The sequence below is a fragment of the Triplophysa rosa genome, linkage group LG3 (assembly GCF_024868665.1).
Source record: "Triplophysa rosa linkage group LG3, Trosa_1v2, whole genome shotgun sequence".
NCBI lineage: Eukaryota > Metazoa > Chordata > Actinopteri > Cypriniformes > Nemacheilidae > Triplophysa > Triplophysa rosa.
In genome coordinates, this window is record NC_079892.1 from 4,892,327 (window position 1) to 4,913,696 (window position 21,370).

A 21,370-nucleotide genomic window follows, 5' to 3' on the forward strand; every position below is an offset into this window, starting at 1 on the left:
TGAGTGAAACTGATGTCTGTGTTTTGTTGGCAATGTGCTTTAGTTCAGCCTACCCCTCCCCCCCGCACGCGCCGTATGATTTCGGAAATAATCATACAGCTGTATCTATCTTTTATAAATGTGATCAAACTAAATACTCTTCGAAGATACGAAGTGTGCAATACTACTATAGGTACTCAAGATTAATATGAGATTGGCAGAAACCGCGTGTGTTAGGGCCGCTTTAAAGGCCTTGACACAACGGGCTGACGATCGGATGTCTGGTAATGTCGGGTGGTTTTTAAGCGAGCGCCATTTCCTTCAGTCAGACAGCGTCAGCTGTTTTTTGTCTGATTCCACATGTCGAATCGGCTGCGGGAGGTATTGGAGATAATTGGCTGGTTAGCCTCCAATTGGCTGGTTAGCTTAGCCAATAAGCACATGAGAAAAAAACCGGAACTGACGAAAGCAAACCAACGACAGAGTAAAATATAATAATGCCAGTGCTGATTGAAATGTAGTAGACATGACTAAAAAACAACACAACTTTATCCGCAATGAGCGTGGCTGATGTAAACAAGGGTGCTTTTTTGTATATTGACAGTTCAGTTCCGCCTTTTCCGGTGCCACCTGCTGGTGGGATTGCATTTTCATTTGCACACAGCGCGTTGGGTGTTGCAAAATTCAATGTGGACTCCACCTTCACCTTCCACCGTCACACAATGACGCTGTACCGAGGAGGGGCGTGGCCAGCTCGAAATGCATTTTCAAGTCCACATTGAATTTTGCAACACCCAACGTGCTGTGTGTAAATGAAAACGCAATCCCAAATGTTCAACCTGTTAATGTTAATGCATTTAGGGAAAATAACATTAGAATTTTCATTTTGCTACAGTTTTGCATCTTAAACATATATAATCAATCCGGGGAATGCATTTTCATTTTAATTTTGCAACTTAAAGAGCGTTAAAAATATCCATTTAAATAACATAAATGCTCAGTGGCTTTGGTCGGGGTCACTGAGTGGAGCTATGACACGTCAGAGGAGATCTGGCCCTCCCGGCTGAGCCTGGTTTCTCCCGAGTTTTTTTTTTCTCCATTTATTCATCATTGGAGTTTGGGTTCCTCGCCACAGCAGTGCAGTGTTGGCTTGCTCACCGGGAGACTGCATTTATTTATTTATTCATTTATTTATTAGATATTATTTATTATAATGATCTTGCTTGGTCTATAAACACCATACACTGTGCTGTGTTTTACCTTTCTGTGTTTTTCTTATTTGCTCCTGTAAAGCTTTGGAACAATGCACATTGTGAAAAGCGCTATATAAATAAAATTGAATTGAATTGAATATTAAAACTAGTGTAGGAACTGACAAATGTAATTGATATAATTTAATTTTTATTTTCATTTTGCACTTAATGTTGCACATATGTTATTTCAAATGTATATTTAAATACACAATTGCATTGTCATTTTACATACTGCATTGCCATTTTGCGGATTGCATTTCAAATTGAACATAGCAACCAATATGCTTCCATTCGCATGCTCCAGACACATGTATGAGCCGTTGGCTCACGGGGACCTGGGTTCGAGTTAGACCCAGGTATTGTTCGGTCCAACCCCTCGCCTCTCATCACTGTACTCACCTCTGTCCTATGTGAAAAAAAGCAACAAAACAAAAAGATATTTCTTATCAAGGAACTTCATTCTCAGAACTCAGAAATGATGTATTTTCCCGCAATATATTTTTAAATGAAGTTCCTTGTTCCTCAACAGGCGATATGAACCTTAACGGAGGAGCTTATTGCTCTCATATGTCAATTTTCTTGTCGTTTTAACTGCCCTGCAATACGATAAAGAGATTGTTTAACCCCCATGTTCTCTATGAATGTTTAAAACATTTCTAATAAAAGGATAAAATGACTATCAATGATTTTCTTGCAGTACATTTTATGTTGCAAATTCTGCACAGCTATGCTCAGTTGATGATGAGGTTTGGTAACAATGAGTGTGTTTACATAACTATTATCGAGGTTTCCTCGTATTAACAACAGGTGATTTCCACTTTCTTTTTTTCAAGTTTATTTTGTTGTGTACACCCTTGGCTAAGCAGTTTCGACCAGGCACATGCACATCAACAGATCTCTGTTTCAGTCAAGAGAATGGAAACGTGTCCAAAAGCAACGTGTGACGTGTAACAATTAGAACATTTTTAATACAATACATGGAACATTTTAAACTACAATGCATCACAATTTTGCTTTCGTGCATGTTTTAAACATTTGGAAACCAATAAGTGTATTTCTTGAACCTATTTGTACAAACAGCACATAGCATGTATTACTGGACACCTGTAAATATTTTGTTAATATATTACATCAGTTCCATCAAAAAGGACATGTCAAATGCACCCAAGCAACATAGACAAACTGTATATCGACAACATGGCTAAGCATTTTGATTACACAAGGACATGACATTCTGATGCAATAGCTGATGTGCTGACATGCGTTTGCATGTAATGCACTGTTCGGTACCATTTGTACAAATTGTTTTAAGCTAGTTTAAGGAAGGCCACAGCTCTGCAGAGTTCAGCTTCAACCCACACCTGCTGGTAGTTATCCTGAAGATCTTGATTAACTGGATCAGTTGTTGGCAAACACTTTATTTAAAAAGAACTACATTGCATTCAATCTGAGTATATACAGCCACAGAAAAAAACACATTTGCATTTAATCAGCATTTAGATGTACTGTGGCCCTTTCAGTCCAGTGTCCGTCAGTGTTTATCTTTTATTTTATTTTGACCTGTTTCTCCAGTTTTCATTTTCTGCAAATAGACACAATATTTTATTTGAAATTTGGTAGAAATATGGTTAGTAGTTCATTTAGTAGTGATCATTTTACCTAAACACAACAGTAAATTAAAAAATCTGAAAAACTGATTTTGAAATGGTCTTTTTTTGCGGTTGTATATACACTCAAATGGTAGAGCAGGTCATATTACATAACTGATCATATCACTTTTTCTGCCCAAACAGGTTCCCATCGCTGATCACCAAAAACGCTCCATTACAGATAAAACATTTTTATGACACATTAACACATTAAAGTTTAAAGCCTATTAAAACACAGTTGAAGTCACAAAACTGTACCTGCAGCCATCCAAGTAGAACAACTCTTAGGGGTGGTTTCCCCGACAGGGATTATTTTAAACCAGGCCTAGGCCTTAGTTAAACAAGGATATTTAAGTCATTTTTAAAAACATACTTTACAATGAAACATTACTTTGTGCACCTTGAGACAAAACAAACGCACTGATATATTTTAAGATATGCAAGTTGTTTTCGTATGTTTGTCTGGAAATAGGCTTAAGCCTTGTCCGGAAAATCACCCCTTAGACCTCCTGGTGAATATACATTTTTTTATGTTGTTTATATGGTTATGTGGTGTTTTTAATATGCTTTTAGACATGTGACAACCTGATCATTTGGTTCCTAAGGGGCGCGGGAATGCTACCACCTCACCCATGCTCCGTACCCTCTTACGACCTTGATGCGGTCCTGGAGCCCCTTGGAGATGCCGCTCTTTCTCACTTCACGATGAAGACGGCTCTCGGGAGGACGCTCAAAAGGGTAGCGGACCTACAAGCATTCTCCGTGTCCACAGATTGCCTAGAACTCGGGCCTGGTTATTCTCACGCTATCCTGAGACCCCGGCCCGGCTACGTGCCCAAAGTTCCCACCACTCCCCCGAGACACCAGGTGGTGAATTTACAGGCGTTCCCCACCGGGGAGGAAGACCCAACCCCGTCCGTGTTGTGTCCAGTACGTGCATTGCGCCTCAACTTGGACCGCACGCAGAGCCGCAGAAGCTCTGAGCAGCTCTTTGTCTGTTTTGGAGATCAGCAGGGAGGGCTGTCTCAAACAGAGATTGGTGCACTGGATCATGGACGCCGTCACTATGGCGTACCTGTCCTAAGATCGCCTACGCCCACTGGGTGAGAGCTCTCTCCACACGGAGTACAGCCTCCTCGTGGGCACTGGCTCGAGGCGCCTCTCTGGCAGACATCTGCAGAGCTGCAGGTTGGGCTACACCCATCACCTTCGCGAGGTCCTACAGCCTCCGTAAAACCGTTATCGGCTCGAGTCTTGCAGGCATCAGGCAAGACTGGCGGCCGGTAGGGTGTACGCCTATGACAGTACCTTCCCCCCTTTCTCCTAAGGGGGTCAGCGTACTACTAGCCTCCCTTCTTCCCCCACTGGGTGAAGAACAGGCACTCCATCCATCACTAGCAAGCACCTCCTGCAGGCGGGCTGGGCAGAGCAGCCCTGCCCCTTAGGCCGGGTATCTCCGGAGTTATTCGCAACATAGCTCTAACCGGACCTAGTGCTACCAGACGTTGCAACCCCCCAGTTGGGCGGTTCCGTCTGATGTATCCTCATGCTGGTTCCCACCTTGGTAACCCATGACCTCCTTAGGTGGACCTCCACCTCGCGGTTAACTCCTTCAGTCCGCACTTTCTTCCCATGAGCTCTCCCCTATCGGTGAGACCATGTTGGTATCTCCACTAGACTCCTCCCTGCGGTAGGAAGTGGTCTCTGTAGCTCATCCCCCACTTGAGGAAGTAGCGCTTACCCAGTGGCCTTACGGTACCGGGCGGCTTCTCGCTGTTAGAGAAACAAGGCCGCCGCCTGTGAGGCCGAAGGCAGGGGCCTTCCCACCTTTCAAGAAAGCTCTGGGACCCCCTACCTACCCACTGGTAGGTTACAATTTCGCGGTAGCGCTCACGGCTGACACCCCCAGGCCAGTCACCGTCGCTTCGCTAGAGATTGTGACAGGGCACAGTGTTATGGCGTTTTCCATAGGAACCCCATCTGTCAGTTCGACACAACGTCGAGAGACCGACAGAAAGGGAACGTCTCGGTTACGGATGTAACCTCGGTTCCCTGATGGAGGGAACGAGACGTTGTGTCCTCCTTGCCACAACACGTGCTGTCCATTGCAGCAGTCGTGAGAGGTCTCAGGATCCTCAGAACTAAGGTGAATGAATGAGGCACGCCGTCTCCCTTTTATACCCGGATATCCGGGGGCGGAGTCTGGCATGCAAATGTCATTTGCCAATTTTCATTGGCCTTTTCTAAGAAGTCGGAAGCGATTGGTTCTCAGGGACGAACCCCATCTGTCGGTTCGACACAACGTCTCGTTCCTCCATCAGGGAACCGAGGTTACATCCGTAACCGAGACGTTTTCCCCTGTCACTTTGACTGGGGGTGAAAAGTTGTGTGCTTTGAGGAGGAAGAAAAATAAGGGTTGCAGTAAGGTAAAATAATGCATAGTTGGGGCCCCAATACATGGATTTGCCTAGGGCCCCCAAATCACTAAATCCGCCCCTGCCTATCTGCATATACTTAATGAAGCTGGGGTGAGTTTCATTCAAGCTATTTTAAGGCAGGAAAATTATTTTTTTATGGGAAAAACATTTAAATATTTTGATGGTCAACGATTAGTTTTAAGGGATTATTATCGACCACAGGGGAATTTAAGAATTACCTTAATAAAAGAGGAACTCAAGGTCTGACTCAGGCATGTTTTATTTAAATTTGTGCAATAAAGTCATTCTGTACTTTTGTTAAATAAAGAGTTTTAGAAAAACAGCTCTGTATTGTGCATTGTTTTTAAGGCAGGTATGGTATCTTTTTCATCATTTAAAAAGCATCTCTACCCTGGACAGCATGATGTAAAAGGTTTGACTTTACCAGCATCTTTTCATTCCTTTAACAGTGACACCCAAACGTTGATATCATTCAAAAATCTTTATTAGATTCTGGGAAGTCCCAGGTGAGTTATCCTTGTCACATCAATATTTTTTTCACTTCATACAAGCTCTTCACTGTATTTCACTTTAAGCAGCCATTTTTTAATTACTTTTGTGAATAAACTGATGCTGGCCAGATGTTCGTTTAGAATGAGAAACAAGGACATTGGATGGCAGAGGCATTAAAGGAGCATATAATCATTAAAGATAATGGTATTTCGTTTAATGGATTATTTACAAACATATTACAATTAATGTTTAGTAAGAAAACATACAACTGCTCAATCATACTGTCCATAAATATTGTAGTGTTTGAGGTGATAATAATTGCTTGTTTGATTTCAAATCTAAACTAATTGGAATACAATTATTAGAGACAGAATTGTGTCAACAGAGAAAGACACTGAAAATAAATTAAAACTATTAGGCTACCATCTTTAGTGTAGTAACCCTTTGTGTAGAATTTGCAGAAATGTTCTCTTCGGTTCTTATTAGCATTTTTATCTGATGTATTTGTTGTTTACTACAATTTTTGTAATGAAAATTAATATGTTGGCACAGTTATATTTTCCCACATATCTAATTTCAAATATTCAAGGTTTTTTAAATCATACAAAAATTCTGTAAAGTGTTCCAAACCTTTACAAAGTGTCAGAGACCATTTTCTGGCTTTGAACAAAGATCTTATATTTTATCTGCTCGCCATCAACAACTAGTCAAAATAGCAGATTTCAGGCTTGCAATATAAAACAGTATTTTGACAAGTTTACACTATAGTGTGGGCGAGATATCAATGAAAAGAAAGACTAAAAAGGCGGAATGGCACTCCAATATGCATGGCAAATATCAAAGTGCTCATGCAACATTTATGAATTGAATTTTAGGGCAGTGTACTGTTAAAAAGTATTATGGTATTTGTTTAGATATTGTGTTAAAATTAATAATCCTATTAATAAAGATGCAAATAATATCATGCATGTTTACTATTTCCTATGTAATCAGATGCATGGGATTGCAGGAGCACATTCAGCTCGTATAGGTTTTTTTTAATACTTCTTTTAATACTCTGGGTGTGCATCAGAAAAACTGGGTGTGCCTCCTTTATTGCCAGATGAATGCAAAAAACCTGACGCTGTGTGTAAAACTCATGTAAAACTATACTCAGGCTCGCCTGAGAAGGAAACAGAATAAATTCTGACGCAGCAAACATTAAACCCACCAATTTCGCATTAGGTTTCCTTCTGTTATTGCGAACTTTGAAAAGATCAAAGTGCATCACATTTGGATGGGAACCCGGCTTCTGAGTAGAAATTGGTGTATTTACTCGAGCAGATCACGGTGGTATTGGCAACAGTAGCCTAAATAAAAAACACAATTAAATTAAATACATAATTTAGTTACGAGAAATTCATTTATCGGTACTTACATTTGAAAACGGACATTCGCCTTAAAGTTTTCCGCTATTTTTTAATTTGAAATACGTTTGAAATTTGACCGTTGCTCAGCTCCCGTGGGATCATGGGATAGAGTAGTGTCCATACAATGCACACTTACAAATCTTGGCGAAAACAGTAGACCATCCGGGTATTTCTTGTTTTTCTTTGCATACTGAGGTTTCAGACATACGACTCAAACTTAATTTCACCTATCTTCTCTGTAAGTCGCTTGGATAAAAGCATCTGCTAAATGCCTGAATGTAAATGTTATTTGTGCAGTTGTATACTGTATTGTGTTGCATGACCAGTTCATATGGTTCTTTTGTTTTTGAACTGTTCTTGTCTTGTAAGAACATCTTCATCTACTTTGCAATAGTGTAATGTTTTATTTTTATTTTTCCTAAAGCTCATTCTTGCATTTTGCTCTACCTGCACTCTTTTATGTTGTATATTCTAACCATCTGCATATTCTATTGACTAACCAATAACTCTGTACAACACTTTGTCTGTCTGTCAAAAAAACCGTCTCCTTTGCTTTCTCCAGCTTTAATCCTCCTATAGCATGCTGTAAACTAACGTTACTGTTTAGCGTGTTGACAAAATGTTTATATGCTCTCCTACTTGTAAGTCGCTTTGGATAAAAGCGTCTGCCAAATGAATAAATGTAAATGTAATGTGAATTCGAATTTTTCTTGAATCTCAATAAGAGGTTTTATTTACAGTGTTTTGAATTGATCTCACCAGTGTCTTGTAGTGTGGGTGTGCAAGTTTGAATGGTTTTGAGAAGAGAGCTTAATTTTGACCTGAAAATAGGATGTTTGGGGAATTGGGTGAGACGTTATGGATTTGTGTTTACTGTTTTGAGAATACTAGGCATACTTTCAAGAAATGTGTTTAAGCAATCGAGAAAAACTGTAATAAATGTTTTGTAAAAGATTGGCGCGTCTGGTCTTTCTCTTTGTTGCAACTTGTGAGCCGGCTGTAATAATTCTGGATCTAGGCCTATTTCCAGGTGTGTGGTGGCACCGGTGGCACACCCGTGACTATGCCACTCCATTTGGTTTTTCAACCAATGAGCTTTCTTCACAAAATTTCCTGTTCCTCACAGTCACACCTTCTGATATGGCTGTGAGCCAATGGAAAAAATCAGATGTAATGTTATGAATAGAATGCTTTCGATTTAGCATGAAATTGAGCGCAACACGGAAAACTATCTGCTCAATGAGATAAACTTCTCACAAGGGTGAGACTGATGACAGTTTAAAGTTGGTCATTTGTGTGAGTTCTTACCGAATGCATGTCGTATGAATATCAATAATATGGATACAATTCTTGTGCTGTTTCTACTTTCTCTTCCAACAGCTGCTCCAAATGGTAAGATTTTGACAGAAAATGTTTTATAAAATTATTCAAATTTCAGAAGCCTATAACATGCAACCAAACTACTTAATTGCCTTTTTGCTGCAAGACCGAAAAACAGATGAAATGAAAAGCGCCTGTGTTGTTGAGGTTTTAGTAATTAATGTTATTTTTACACATTTTTATAATGCACGTATATGTTAATAAAGAAATAGTGGCTGTTGTTATTTCATGTTTTCTACTTTCACTCACTTCACATTATGTAAAGTGGGTGAAAATATCAAACATGAAATAAACATGCATTTTTTAAATGAATCTGTAAACTCGAAAGGGGAAATCAGTCTAACTTTGGCTAAATACAATAACTTTTTATGAAATACAAGTTCACATTTGCATAGTTCATTGTACAGTTTCATTTATCTCAGATGTTAATCTTTGGATTTTAATTCCAGATTTCTTTGCGACATTGTGAATAACGATGATTAAATAAATGAGAAAAAAAAATTGGTTTATTATTTATCAAGACAAACAGAAAACAAAAAAAAAGTGAAAATGATTTTCCTCACAATTACACACAACGGAGTTAATTTTATGTGAAAAATGGGATATTGTTATTTTGCCGTTGCCCACTATATAACTTATGAAAAAGCAGCTCATGATGATTTTCCAAGAGTTGCTTCATTTTCCCTTTATCTAGTAAAAATATTTTAAACTAAACTTAAACAAAACATGTTCTATTTTATAATGTAACTCTTTACCTTCCAAAAGCCAACTAGGATAGTGGAAGAACAAGCTAGTAATGGCTCAAATTCTGCATGTGGCATTTTTTAAAATAAATATCTAAAATATCTCAGGCATCTCACAGTGTGTCACACTGAGGAACCAGGCAGAGAATAGATCCAAATGCAGTTTAGAATTTAATTAAATAAGGATGCCAGGGCAGCGCGGGCAGGGCAGGACATCAGGGTGGCGCAGGCAGGGCAGGACGGTGCAGGACAAAAGGGTGGCGCCGGCAGAGCTGGACAACATGCAGCCAGCTTGCCCACGGCCTCTGGAGTGGAAGAGCAGTGCACAGCCCAGACACTCAGCAGAGCAGCAGTCATCACCGTCAGAGCAGAATCCAAGGGGAGAACCTCTGGAACCGACACCACCGGACTTGGGAACACCGGACTTGGGACCTTGGGAACACCAGCCACCCGTACAGATGCCAGAGGAGTCCTCCAGGTTAGCAACCAGGCGCCTGTGCCTTGACAATCATGCTGTCAGCTAACTCTGGACTGGTGACCATTTTGTGAGCAGGCTCTGGACTGGCGGCCATCTTTGGATTTGCGGCCATTTTGCGAGCGGGTTCTGGACTGACCACTGCAAACTCAGAGCCACCGCCCCCCCAAAAAAAATATTAGAGGCAATCTCCTCCTGAACCTCACCCACGGTCAGAGTGGAACCAGAGCTCAGAAGAGCATAGTCCATAAATTCGGCTAGTGACCCTCGAGGACCATTACAGATGAGGTGTTATTGAAGTGGTTGGTTTAATCCATAACAGAAAAATCTATAAGCATGAAATTTGGGAGATTACTTGTGTTTGCAATGTTAAAAAAATCCATAATGTGGTCCTCGAGGGTGAGAGTTCCCTGGCGTAGGTGGACTAGGACGACTGCTGGATCCATAGTAGGATCGGTCTTTCTGTCACACTGAGGAACCAGGCAGAGAATAGATCCAAATGCAGTTTAGAATTTAATTAAATAAACAAACAAAGCCTAAACAAACCAAGGTAATCCACGAGCAACACAGGAACGTGAAAACAAAGACCAACACCAAAGAAAGGAAACACTAGGGCTTAAATACAATGGGATAACAAGGAAACAAGAAACAACTGGGGAAACTAATTAACACGAAAAACTACAAAAGACTACAAACATGGTACGCAAACAGGAAGTAACCTAGAAGTCCAAAATAACAGGGGAACACAGAACAGATCATAACACTGTGCAACTCTTACAATGACAATATTGTCTTGACCAAAAGTAATAGTACATTGCTCATCATTTGAATCTAACCTAACCTCTTATCTAACCTAACTTCTTAACCTCTTACAGCTATAATTATTTTGTTTTAGAGTGTTGTTGTTGGTTATATTTTTCACAGACTCTTATACCTTTTGGGCATCTGCCATTTACACCAAAGGACAAACCCCCTTTCCCAAGTATTTTGGCACAATGATGTTGAATGATGTTAGACTTGTGTACTATAATGGCGAGACAGACACCTTCATTGGAAGAGGAAATACAACAAATGAAGAATCAGTGTTTAATTCTAATGAGCTGCATAACATAGGTCAAGCCATACAAAACAGATGGGCAATAGTAGAACACTTCCATAAACCAGAGGGTAAGCATTGTCTATCATTTTTACAACATTCGAACACAAAGAAAATGTTAATCATGATTGGCAGTGTCACAATGTGTCAATCAAGGGATAGTTGTACCCTAAAGACTTATATTGTGTACCTTAAAAGGTACAGTTACTGTAAATGTTTTGTACACAGTAGGTCCTTAGGGTACAATAATGTAATAATTTTATTTCTGACAGTGTATTTACAGATTGAGTGTCTTGCTTTACCAAAAATAAGTAGCTTTAATTATATTTGATTGTTTTGTAACTATGAAATATCAATGAATATGTATGTTTGTCATAGTGTTTGTATTTTTCATGTACATTTTTTAAAGTACTTTGGCTTATTTTGTGAAGGTTTTAGTACTTTTCAAGTACTGGTTTTGTGTCAGCTGGACAAGGGCCGACCAGGACAAATGATCACATGGGAGGCTTTACAAGGCTCCACCATAGATGAGCTCCATTGGTACAATGGTACTTTAAATTACACAGCACAGGTGCCAACAATCGATTATAATGCAACTTCAAAGCAGTTTGAAAATTTGTTTTACCCTTATTGCATACAACTGCTCAATGGTTTCCTTGGAAAAAGAATAAATCAAGTAAACAGAAAAGGTAAGATAAATTAACTTCCAGTCAAACTGTAAAAAATAAACAATTAAAGATTAATAAAAAACAAGCACCCTTGTTATGCTATAGCTTCAGTTATATTATTGTGCCGGTTACACCCTTAAGCCTCACATTGTTCCTACTCTGTGTTCATTTGTTTTTCCTCTGTAAAACAGAAGGTAAATGTTTGAAGAAAATTCTGGCCAATGTGTGTAAATAAACATTTAAATGTAGGCTATATGATTTGTCTGCCATATTTCTTCAACAGTAAAACCTGAAGTTCGTTTCGGCCAGAAATCTCCAGGGCCCCATCTGCTTTGCCGGGCAACAGGATTTTACCCTCGTGACATCAATATGACCCTGTTCAGAGACGGACAGCTTGTAGCTGATCATGAGATCACTGGAGGAGATCTTCTCCCTAATGATGACGGGACGTACCAGATGAGGAAGATTCTGGAGATCAGTGCAGATGAGAAACACATATACAGCTGCACTGTTTCACATGTCAGTCTAGATAACAAACTCAGTTTGGGTAAATAATATACTTAAAGAAAACTAAAATACAGACAAAATCATGTCATCTCTCAATCTCAATGTGAATTTTACTTATGGGTTATGTTTCAGAGTATGATAACCGGACACCATTAAAGTTAGTGATCATCTTAATCCCAACAGTTTTGGGTTTGGTGCTCATATCTGTGACTGTAATTGCCATAATTCAAGCAAAAAAGCGACGTGGAGGTAAGACAGAAAGTGAAAAAAAGGTTCAATAAGCTTAGGATAGCTGGTTTAAACAAATTCAACGTTATTTATGTATTCATCATGTAGCACTTGGTTGTTAATATTAACAAGTTGGTGTTGATCTTATAGTGGCTGTAGTTCCTGTTTTTCTATGGAGGAGGAAACATGCAGGTAAGGCAGGAGGTGAAAGAAATGGTTTAATCCACTCCAAAAATGATCTGTATTTGATCTTCACTTACATTTGTTTTTACATTTATAGTGTTTATTGAATTTTAAAGCTTTATTATTTTATTTTTACCAGCATTTAATATTCTTTTTAATTATTCAACATTCATTTTATTTTCAGTACCTGTGCAACATGTGAACAGTGTGGACTCTGGTCACAGCAATGATTCAATGATTAATGATTTGTAAATACCCTCATAAGACGATTCATTATAAAATTCTTCACAAAATCTAGCCTGTTAATTCATCCATCTTTAAATAAAAGTATGTAATTCACAAAAACGGTCCATTTCAGTGTTTTAATATTATATATGGTGTTGTTCATTAACATTATTGGTGCATTTTTGTGTTTTAAATTTCTAAGGTTGGTTAATTTAATATACTGATGGGCTGTTTTAATCTACATAAACGTGTCATATTCTCTAAAATAAAATATATTTTTTCTGGCTCCGTATTTGTTTAAAAAAGTCTGAAACGTCATTGCTGTGGCCTGCTGGCTGCTGCTGTCGCCACGCAACATAAGCAGGTGACGCAATTAGGAAATCCTAATTCAATTCAGTTCGGTTCTTGTACTTTTCAAGTCCTCGTTTTTAAATCCGCGACCTTCTCTGTGTGTGCGCGTGGTGTGACGTGCACCTGGTGATACAATTTTGTGATATAGAAGTGTCATACTTGGTCGCTAGTTTACCTGCCTCTGGTAAACCTTGCTCTCTTTACTTGTTTATTTTTACAGGGACAATGCACAATTAAAAGTAATTGCACCAGAGTTAGCTAATAGCTTATTTACATCTGCTGTCCCTGGGCAGGTAAACAAATAAAATAACATGCAATATTACATATACACCAGAACATCACAATACATGTATCCAGATATGTAAGATTAATTAAAACGGTATATAAAAAAACACGGGACTTACAACAGTCATTATAGTGGTTGCATATTTGTTCTGATAGTAGCCAATGCGTAAGATTAATTAAGAAAACTGTATCTGTCAATGCTTCGGATGTTTGTAGGTAAGGAATTCCATAACCTCACTACTCTAATTACTCTCCTGTTTAAGCTGTGTATGAGTGTCATATCTGCTTCTTGGGTTGATGCTATAGCCTTTTTAAACATATTTATTAATTGTGCCTAATAAAGTTTTGTATTTTCCGATATTCACGTCTTGGAACCCATTCTTCACACTAGTGAACATGTGCGCTCCCTTTTTGATTCATTTAGTTCCCTGGTAACAGCGTGGCGTGGTCTGCTACAATGATCTTGTTAGTGTTCCCATACCACTTCGTCACAGGTGGCATTTTCTTTGCAGTCTGATGTTGTTTTATGTAAGGCTTCCATTGAAATGTGGTGTTTTGTTTGTATGGTCAATAAAGGAATTAATAAAAATGACCCAATCCTCGAACAAGCCTATTTGCATTTTAAATCCCTCTTGCTGTAATGTGATGTCATCTGCCTGTCAGTTCTTGCGGCGGCGCATCAAGTCGTCGAACACACCTTATTGCGGGGGTTGGTAAGTTTTCCCTACCGGTGAGGGCGTGCCCCAAATGCGCTCTGGCTCTGTATTTGCTGTTGTTGAAATCGAAAGTAGAACTTCTGGAAAAACAAGCGCAAGACACACAATATGCATTAATAGCTCCGATTAAGCTTAAACAGCCACCCTAAACTGCGTAAGGTGGACATTTTAAAATTCTAAAAATAGGCCTAGGCCTACTTCAGCATGGACAGGATTTTTGTGCTTCTTCTACTTTCACTTCAAACAGCTGCGCCAAGAGGTATTTTTTTCTATAAGAACATTTATTTCAATAAAGTATTAATCTATTTATCAATATCATATATTAATTAAATGGTAACACAATACGTTTGTATTTGTTAACATAAGGCCTTTCATATTAGCTGATGCATTAAGTAGCCTAATGTTCAGCGTTTATAATTGTTAATGTTAATTAATGCCGATGCAGCTGTAGCCATACATGTTAATTCACTGTATACCTTAACTAATGTTAACAACTTTTGATTTACAAAAATGTATTGGTAAATGCTTAAAATCAAATGAACTATTAAAAGATGCTGTAGAAGTATTGGTTCATATTAGCTAATGCATTAACTAATGTTAACAACTACAACCTTATTTAAAGTGTTACCAATATAGCCTAATATTGACCTAACTACATGGCATTATGAGGAATGAAAAATTAAATTAAACAAAATTAAATTAAACCGATCACTGTGACACTTGGGAAAAATCAGGCAAGAAGCAGATATAAGATCAGTCAAGATTTTAATAACATGAAACAACACCAACAATGGCAGCCGTCATTGTACAATTTGCAGTATACAAATCATCATAACCTCATAAATCATAACTGTACGTAATTGTCTTACCTAAATTGTTGTGCAGACAAGGCAACCTATTACAGTAATTAGTTGCACTTGTTAGCTTAACTTTTGTGATGCACTATTAGACGTACAGTAAATAAACTGAAAATGCTAAATTATGCAAATGCTTTTTCATTAATAATATATAATATAATAATGCAATATATAACCACGGGTGCACAGTCTCACAGAATTTGTCAATATTTCAATAAATTGTAAAAATGAACTTGGACGAAGTCAAATTATACCCAGATGGCAACAAAGTGTCGGCCCAGATCTGGCCCACATGCGACCCAAATGGAATCCACACGTACCAGATGTGGACCAACACTAAGTTGCTGTCTGTGTGAAACACCAGGTTCGCATTGTTTTCTTTGTGTTGATTTTCCTAGTGATATAGCAACTGATGATTCAGTTAGAAAAAATCTTTGAGAGGAGCCAAAACTCAAATGTTATATATTCTCGAAGCTTATGTTTCCAGTCCCAGTCCCCGGAGCAACCCTCCCAGAATATTTTTAGATGTCTAGTCACATCTAGTTAGATGGCTACCAATTGTTGATGTTTAAACAATTATATTTCTTAGATAAAATAGTAATCAAATTTTTTGTATTTAACTAGCATCACAGACTACTTTAACCACTTTGAACTTTCCTGTTGGCTACAGGCTCTCATTCTTTTTGGGTGCTTGCAACTTACATTAAAGGACAAAGCCCCTTTCCTCAGTTCAGTTACACATTGATGTTGGATGATGTCAGACTTCTGTATTATAATGGTGAGACAAAGACCTTCATTCGAAGAGGAAACACAACAAATGAAGATACAGTGTTGGATCCTAACGTTCTCTTTAAAATAACTGACTATATAGAAGCATCTTTTATAGAAAATTCAGCAATAGTAACTCAAAATCTAAATAAAACCAATGGTAAGTATTGTGCAATCATACCATCATTTTAATTAAAAAGTCTTGACAAACATTCGAACGTATAAACAAGAACAATACAGGCTTTTGTCAATGATTAATACATACACAATAGGAAGTGAAAAAAATGATAAAATTCTGGTGAAAATTTGCTGCTACTATTGTTTGTTTCATTTTCATTTATACATTTGTCAGACACTTTCACAGCAACTTAGTGTATACACAATATACATTACTTGGTATTTCCAGGCAGTTATAAGAATGTTTCGATTTGAGGATTTTGACATGAGGGATGAGTTGCCAAAATTGAATTTGTTTTGTTTGTTCACATGCATATTATCAATAGGAAATGTTTTGTCAAGCACCACTTTTTATGGCAGACTTAACAAAATCAGTAGCTTTTCTCTACAGAAAAACATTAATTTAACAATTTATGGCATACTCTTAGTTGCTTTATAAATGCTATGAAAAATTATTTTCATTTAGTACTTAAGCTCATTATTTTTTTTCAGTTAAAGGTGCTCTTGCTTTTCAAAAACTGGTTTTGTGTGAGCTGAAGGACAATGGTGAACCGGGACAAATGATCACACGGCGTGCTTTTGAAGGCTCCACCACAGATGAGCTGCGGTATATAGAGAACAGCTTTACATTCCAGGGTTCATTAAATATCACAGCTGAGGTGCTGAAAATTCATCTTGACATCTCTATGTGGCGTCATGAATATTTTTATTACCCAGCCTGCATTAAGACTCTTAAGGCTTACCTTGAAAAAAGGAGAATTCAAGTAAATAGAAAAGGTAAGACGACTTCCACTCAAACTCTCAGAAAATATTCAAGTTCTATAAAATATGAATAATTAGTATAATTAAAATGCTACTTATGTTGTAATTCATATTTAGCTGCTGTATGTTTTACTGTAACACTCACAATCCTTTGTTCTAAAACTGGATTTTTCCTCGTTTAAAACAGAAGGTGAAGAGTAAGTGTAAGAAACAGACCTCCAGTTATTAATTCAGGCTATCCTAATCCTATACATTCAAAAGACTTAAAATATAGCACAGAAGTCGATTTGAACCACTTTGTGGTAAATAAAATGGCTAGGATATTTTAGAGGGTTTCAATAAAGAAATGAAGACACACGGTACAGGTTTGGAACATAAATGACAGAACTTGAATATTGGGTGATCTGTCTACCACCTTTTTTTCATAGTGAAACCCAAAGTCAGGCTTCTTCACAACAAATTGTCTTTTGGGCCTCAAGTGAGTTGCCTGGCAACAGGATTTTATCCTCGTCACATCAATCTGACCCTGTTCAGAGACGGGCAGCCTGTAACTGATGATGTCACTGGAGGAGATCTGCTGCCCAATGATGACGGGACGTACCAGATGAGGAAGATTCTGAAGATCAGTGCAGAAGAACAGAGAGAGAAACACAAATACACCTGCACTGCCACACATCTCATTCTGGACAACAAACTGGACATCACTTTAGGTATTTAACACTGAATGAAAAGAAAAAAATATGTTATCTCTTAATCTGTATGTGAACATGAATCATGGGTTATTTTTCAGAATTTGATCATGGGACACCAATAAAGCCGGTGATTTCCTTTGTGCTAACAGTTTTGGCATTGCTCTTTGGGATTGTGGCTGCAGTGACAATATGGAGAAAGCGATATGCAGGTACAGAAAAAGAGGAGGTGAAAGGAATATAAATAGTTTAATGAAAAAGTATATCTGGATAAAACAAATCCAAAAGCTATCTTCATTTATGATGTAGCCATTATTTGTGGCTAATAATAGATATTATAATTTTGTAATCCCCTTTGATGCTGTAGCTTCTAAAAGTGAATATTCCTCTGCTTCTTGTAAGTATACTTTTTAGAAATATTTCTTGTTTCTTACATGTCATAAATTTACAGACTAAAGAGAAACATTTTCTTGTGTATTTTTGTTGTAGGAATTTAGGTTTTAGGGTGTGTATTTTTTAATTATTTAACTTTTTTTTCAGCATCTGAAGAATGTGTGGACACAACATTATCACAACAGTCTTTATGACATAAAATCCGCAGGAATTAGATGAAGAAACACCTTCAAACAATAAAATTAATTAAACAAATTCAGCAAACTAATTTGCAGCAGTATGACACATGCTTTTTAGTTTACACTGTAAACTGGAATGTTGTAAATTTATATCTTCTTTTGTGGTCTGCAGAGGTAAGAAAGTCAAACAGGTTTGACATTAAAAGAGGGTGAGTAAGTGATGACAGAATGTTCATTTTTGGGTGAACTATCACTTTAAGCACTCTCCAGGAAACCGCTCTTGCGCAAGAATGCTTGGTGAAAGAAAATGAAGTGAAATCACCATGTGATTGGTGTTTTCTTTGGTTTACACAAGGGCTGCGTTCAGTTGTTTTGTTGTGATTAACAGTTTTCTGTGAAACCACCATCGCTGCGTCCGAAATCGCATACTGTGACAGTACGTACTGAATTTAGTAGTACCTAACTATCGGCCGTTAAAACAATACGTTCTATATAGTATGAGTGGGAGTAGTATGAATACATTTCAGACATACTGCGTCCGCCATGTTTTATGGTCATGTGACCCGTATGCTCTTTGACCTGTGACGTATTAACAACAACCTACACGTGCGCGTTGATAAAAACATAATATAGGCTGCGCCCAAATACCCCCACTTGCGGTCTTGGCCACTTGAGAGCGCGTGCACGCGACAGGAAGGAAGAGCGCAAGTGTGTCCAATGTCTTAAAAATGCCAAAGGGCAGTGCGCTTAACGCACACTAAACCCACACTAGCTTGAATACTGCTTCAGAGCGGTATTAAGGCTAAGCGTATCCCATCATGCATCATGTTCTAGATATGAGTCATGAGACTTTTTGCTCGGGTCTCGCGAGATGTTGCGGAAAGCTTTCAAGTGTATGTTATACTACTACTTTTTAAGGTTATATCTTTATTTATTCTATGTTTGGCTAACATGTGTTTTTCTTTTGTTTTTGTTTTTTGGGCACAGCTGCTTTGATGCAATACAAAATAAAGCGCTATAAAAATAAATCTGACTATATAATTAGATATAACATATAATTTCGTAGTAAAACGTAGTGTTACATATTTTATTGGTGAAAACTCCAGAGTTATGTATTTTGTAAAACAGCTTTTTATCTCATAATTAGAAACACCACATTAATTAACGTTATATGCATCCCATCGGGTTAGAAATACTAAATGCTCACTTGGGATCTTCACGCCCACTAGAACACTAGGGCCAAAAACAGGAAATACGTCATGAAAGTAGTCAAGTGCAAAGACCGTAAGTGGGGGTATTTGGACGCAGCCTTTGTCACGAGAAATTCATTTATTGGCACTTACATTAAAAACGGACGTCCTTCTTAAAGTTTTCCAGTATATTTATCTGATTTACATTCGAAATTGGACCGTTGCTCAGCTCCCGTGGCATCATGGGATAGAAAAGTGTCCATCCAATCCACACTCACGAACAGTCAGAACAGTTGACAGTCAGTATAGTCCTACCTCTTTTTTTGTTGCTTACGTCATGTGGTGAAGAGCTGTTGTTGAGAGGAGGAGAGGAGCTTACTGTTTTTGATTAAAGATTACAAGTGCAAATGAATTTCAAAAATTAATGTTGTGCACGGATAAATCATTTATAATAATCTCTGTGTAAAACACTTAGAATTTTTATTTCATGGTGACTGACAGATTTTACAAATGGTTGATTTTTTCATTGTAGGTTTTCTTTAAAATAATCTATTAATCAATAAATACCATGAAGGATTAGTGCCTGTTAGTTGACCTTGCTAATCAGATCAGTTAGCAAAATTAACAATCTTGTTCATCTTACACTTGTTTGTTATTAAAGCTGTCTAAAAAACAAGCAGGTAAAGTAAAGCTAGTGTTAACAGTCTGGAAAAGGAAAATGTTTTAGTGTTCTATTTGTCTTTGTATTTTGTTTTTGTATTTTATTGTTCTATTTTACAGATATGATTTGTAAGGGTTCAACAAGCCCCCCATATAGGCTCAAATAAAATAATAAAAAGTCTGACAGTAATACAGTTAAAATGCGGAAAATGTAAAAAATACAGTGGTAAAACCTCATTTCAGGCTATTGAAATGTATCAATAATTCTCGATATTGAATGACATGAAACATTATACAGATGATAAAGTTTTTAGCTGTATAGCCCAGTCCAACATCACCCACTATTGCACCAGTGCCCCAGCACACCACAGCCTTAAATAGGGAACTGGCAACCACAGAATGATGTTGAGCATTTTGTTGCACAGGTACTTCAGTCCAAGCAATAAGTAGTCAACTTTGGCCTTCTGTAGATTGTCTGTTCTTTTCCCACTTGAGTTTTTTGTTATTTTTTTATACATGCCGTTTTAATCCTGAAGTCAAGTACCGTTTCTTTTGTTTTGTAGGTGGTTAGTTTCATGCCACTCCACAAAGCTGTGCCTCTTGAACAAATAATGGACAAAAAATTGTACAGTTCTGAAATAATGCTGATGCATGCATATGGCTAGACAGACAAGTCACAAGTTCCCTAAATAGTCTTATGACTAAGAAGCTAGAATAATCAAACAATAAATAAATCAAAAATCAAAGTAACAGTGGGGTAGCTCAATTGAACCAATCATATTAAAGAATGATGTCTTGCCGTATCAATGTGTATACCTATATATTGTATCCTTTTGATTAAGGATTCTTTGTGATTGGGTTGAGATCCTCCTGGCTGTGATTAAAGCATTTTAACAGCATTTTCTGGAGTCTGCCTGGTTTCTGCTGTGCAGCAGGTTAGTTAGTACAGAATACTTACCTTATTACCCAAGTGGTGTTATAAGGGGCAAGACGTTGTCCGACTCAGAAGAAGAGTATAACTCATTGAGTGGTAACTTCCAGAGGGGCTGGAAATCACTCCGTGGAGCGTTGAGAGGTAGCCTTCGGGTAGAAGTCACTCCACCAGGTAGGTAACTTCAGGTGTGTAGGGGAAATCTACCACACCCCTAATACAAAGGATTTACTTATGCATTAATAATTAAAGATAAGAAATAAATGAATAAATACAATTTCCATCACAAAAGTATATGGCCATTTGTTAGTACTAACAAAAGAATGAATATTTGTTGATGCAATTACTGCTGCATTTCAGACAGAGTTAAAATGTAGTTGTTTAAAAAAGGTAAATGGCCAAGTGTACATTTTATAGGCTATATTCTGATTGAATCAAAATATTTTTACTGATTTGAGCCTGTTTTTGTTCCTGTTGTGCACAACAGACATTACACACAAAAGTCCTATACATGAAAAAAGTAGGGCTACTTCACGTTGCACATAAAATTAAAACATCTTGACTTGAACAAACAACACCACATGCATGCAAGCAACTACAATACGAGCCGTTCTGTAATGTAACATTTTGCAGCTAACAAATGGATGCGTGCGATCCCGTAGAAAACACTGCTGAAATCCATTGTTA

The 21,370-nt window shown here is 37.8% G+C and overlaps 2 protein-coding genes across 4 annotated transcripts; both read left to right on the forward strand.

Moving 5' to 3' along the window:
• Positions 1-8,434: 8,434 nt before the first annotated feature.
• On the forward strand, positions 8,435-13,924 carry LOC130552227 (class I histocompatibility antigen, F10 alpha chain-like). 2 transcript variants are annotated; one of them, XM_057330431.1, is made up of 7 exons: positions 8,435-8,612; positions 10,743-10,985; positions 11,346-11,603; positions 11,866-12,129; positions 12,222-12,338; positions 12,468-12,521; positions 12,685-13,924. In XM_057330431.1, the coding sequence occupies exons 1-7, from the start codon at positions 8,543-8,545 to the stop codon at positions 12,750-12,752; spliced, it is 1,074 nt and encodes a 357-aa protein (XP_057186414.1). In that variant the 5' UTR covers positions 8,435-8,542; the 3' UTR covers positions 12,753-13,924. The 2 variants fall into 2 exon arrangements, with proteins under 2 accessions (XP_057186414.1, XP_057186415.1); XM_057330432.1 differs by having other exon boundaries at positions 12,468-12,509.
• Positions 13,925-14,149: 225 nt separating this feature from the next.
• Positions 14,150-20,645, forward strand: LOC130552228 (class I histocompatibility antigen, Gogo-C*0101/C*0102 alpha chain-like). Of its 2 annotated transcripts, XM_057330433.1 has the most exons (7): positions 14,150-14,336; positions 15,605-15,862; positions 16,372-16,656; positions 17,070-17,351; positions 17,432-17,542; positions 17,698-17,727; positions 17,871-20,645. In XM_057330433.1, the coding sequence occupies exons 1-7, from the start codon at positions 14,282-14,284 to the stop codon at positions 17,915-17,917; spliced, it is 1,068 nt and encodes a 355-aa protein (XP_057186416.1). In that variant the 5' UTR covers positions 14,150-14,281; the 3' UTR covers positions 17,918-20,645. The 2 variants fall into 2 exon arrangements, with proteins under 2 accessions (XP_057186416.1, XP_057186417.1); XM_057330434.1 differs by lacking the exon at positions 17,698-17,727.
• The last annotated feature ends 725 nt before the right edge of the window (positions 20,646-21,370 follow it).

Bases quoted from the DNA above. Each gene is read 5' to 3' on its own strand.
- LOC130552227 (XM_057330431.1), top strand. From the start codon at position 8,543: ATGAATATCAATAATATGGATACAATTCTTGTGCTGTTTCTACTTTCT. The intron at 11,604-11,865 runs GTAAGATAAATT...TTTCTTCAACAG, and splicing joins AAATCAAGTAAACAGAAAAG to TAAAACCTGAAGTTCGTTTC. The intron at 12,339-12,467 runs GTAAGACAGAAA...TTGATCTTATAG, and splicing joins AGCAAAAAAGCGACGTGGAG to TGGCTGTAGTTCCTGTTTTT.
- LOC130552228 (XM_057330433.1), top strand. From the start codon at position 14,282: ATGGACAGGATTTTTGTGCTTCTTCTACTTTCACTTCAAACAGCTGCG. The intron at 14,337-15,604 runs GTATTTTTTTCT...TGTTGGCTACAG, and splicing joins TCAAACAGCTGCGCCAAGAG to GCTCTCATTCTTTTTGGGTG. The intron at 16,657-17,069 runs GTAAGACGACTT...TTTTTTTCATAG, and splicing joins AATTCAAGTAAATAGAAAAG to TGAAACCCAAAGTCAGGCTT.